General features: G+C 40.1%; 1 protein-coding gene across 1 annotated transcript in view; it reads left to right on the forward strand.

Moving 5' to 3' along the window:
- The window catches only part of slc5a9 (solute carrier family 5 member 9), a gene marked incomplete in the record, with an annotated part of 52,101 nt that overhangs the window by 42,703 nt on the left and 7,059 nt on the right, over nucleotides 1-2,339 (forward strand). Inside the window, 1 exon segment of the mRNA XM_014019416.1 lies at nucleotides 402-552. Within this exon segment, the coding sequence (XP_013874870.1) occupies nucleotides 402-552 (151 nt within the window).

Genomic DNA, 2,339 nt, shown 5'->3' on the forward strand with positions numbered 1-2,339 from the left:
CTTCTCTATAGCCGCGAGTCCAGACCCTCGTACGAAGCAAAGTGAAGGACAAGGGTCTGGTTTTTACCAGACTATCTATCATTATGAAAGAAAGAATTCAGTCAACTGTGAAGTATTTTGTCTGTTGGTTAAAAGTCGTTAATAACCTACCTGATCAGCCATGACATCCGTCATTGGCACCGAGTTCTCAGCTGAACATCTGTGTGAGTAACTGAGCAGATGTGTGCAGAACATAAACTGACTGTGTAGAATATTGTGATGGTGCTGAGGCTGCAGAATGGATCAGTCCCACATACCTTCATTTAAGCCTAGCAGGCAGTTTCAAATCAAATGCTATTATTACAATTATTATTATTACTGATCATGTATGATGATAATACTATTTTTTGATTTCCTTACAGGACTTCGTGGTCTGATGATAGCAGTAATTTTAGCTGCTCTGATGTCATCTCTGACCTCCATTTTCAACAGCAGCTCCACTTTATTTACTTTGGACCTTTACCACAAAGCCCGGCCCAAAGCTTCAGAGATGGAACTGATGATTGTTGGAAGGTAGCAGTAAAAAGATTCCTCCGTTCTTACTGTAAATACAAGTCAAAGATTCATTCATATCAGGGCTGCCAACTTTTCAAAAAACCTAAGAGTGAGATTGGGGGATGGGGTTGGACAGCTCAGTGGTAGGGTTGGGTGGTGTTGGGGAGTTTCACCCGTTCCTGCATCCTGTAGGCTACATCCTGCACTAGAAAATGACTAATAACTACTTATGGAACTGTGTCAGATTTAAAGTTTGAATGCATCAGTATTAAACATCTTCTTGATCAGATGTTACGTTTAGAGTAACTGTTGAATTCAATGAAAAGCATTTTATGATTTATGCTCAGTGAAAAATTTCACAAGGTAATTCAGACATTTTTCACTCAATGTCAGGAGAGGCTGAGGTTTAAATTCAGCTTGGGAGCTTGTAGAGGCCTTTTAATCTGATCGCATGACAGATGCAAGTGAAACCATCATTTTAACATGAATACCTGATTTTTAACATGATTGCTTGATTTGCATTATATAAACACTGTTCTTTCTATAATCAAAACCACTGTGTGTGTYTGTAGCTTATGTGTTCAATGATAGGCCTACAAATAAAAATACAAATCAGRTTGTAAAAGCTTATTAAACAAGCAGCTTTTCATAGAAATCAATGTAAATGAAAAACAACCTCCGAAGGAGCTGGCACTGTTTTTTGTGGGCCCTGCTCCCTCTCCTCCTCTTCCTCAATCTCCTTCTCTGCTCTTACATCTCCTCCTCCTCTCCCTCCTCATCTATCCCTTCCTCCTTTTCTTCACTTCTATGACTGGAATCAAACTCCATGACTGACCCTGGCCTTTTCAGCTGCTAATAACAGCAACAATCATACATTTATAGCACATTTTTTAGCACTGGTCACCAGTTTCAATAAAGTGAATATTTCAAAACAGCTTCAGAGGACGAAGCTCTCAGAGCTGCTACACAGTGAATTTTAAAATTCAAAGGGACTGTAAACTGCTCATACACTACATGAAGAGGTGCCTCTGTTTGGGGTAGAAATCTTTATTCTATGTGCACACAGTTACAGCATATTCACACAGTTTACTGCACGTGTGTAATATATACTGTATATATTTATATTTCTTGCTAAGCAGTCTGCACAGATGCAAACTGCATTTCGTTCCTTTGTACTTGTGACATGTGCAATGACAATAAAGTTGAATTCTAGTCTATTCTATAGCCTATATGCCACAGCTATTAGTGAAGTACTTCCGTTAAAATTCAGGCCACAAGCATCACTTCCAGGACCTGCCTACTGCGCGTTGTTTTTAGCGTTAGCTCCTAGAACTAGACTATGAAAAAGTTTTAAAAGTGAAAGCATCTGCGAGCTACTGGTATAAAACTTGAGTTCTGTGGTGTGCCTTTGACCGGCAGGTACTATAGAGTAGTTACTTTTTCTCCGTATTCCTCTTGACGAGGAGTTAAGGCAATAACAATGAAATGTGGCTATCTGCAGGGAAAACTTAGCTATAAWAGRTCYCACWCARGTTTGTAGTCTGCATTTCAAACCTGAGGATATTCAAGAGCCAGCGTCAGATTCAAAAAGGAAACTGGACAATTACCCACTTCACTGCCAAGACCRGAGAGAGCAAAGACCACCTCCAGAGGACAGCAAGYAGGAAGCTAACYTATATAGACTAGACATTCAGATCATGATTATGCCYCTACTCCAGACTCTGCAGTTGTGGATTTAGTGCTGGAGGTAAATGTTATTATCCGGGAGGAAATCCGCCTGCTACGGGAACAGTTTGAGAGCCTGA

The sequence above is a fragment of the Austrofundulus limnaeus genome, unplaced genomic scaffold (assembly GCF_001266775.1).
Source record: "Austrofundulus limnaeus strain Quisiro unplaced genomic scaffold, Austrofundulus_limnaeus-1.0 Scaffold220, whole genome shotgun sequence".
NCBI lineage: Eukaryota > Metazoa > Chordata > Actinopteri > Cyprinodontiformes > Rivulidae > Austrofundulus > Austrofundulus limnaeus.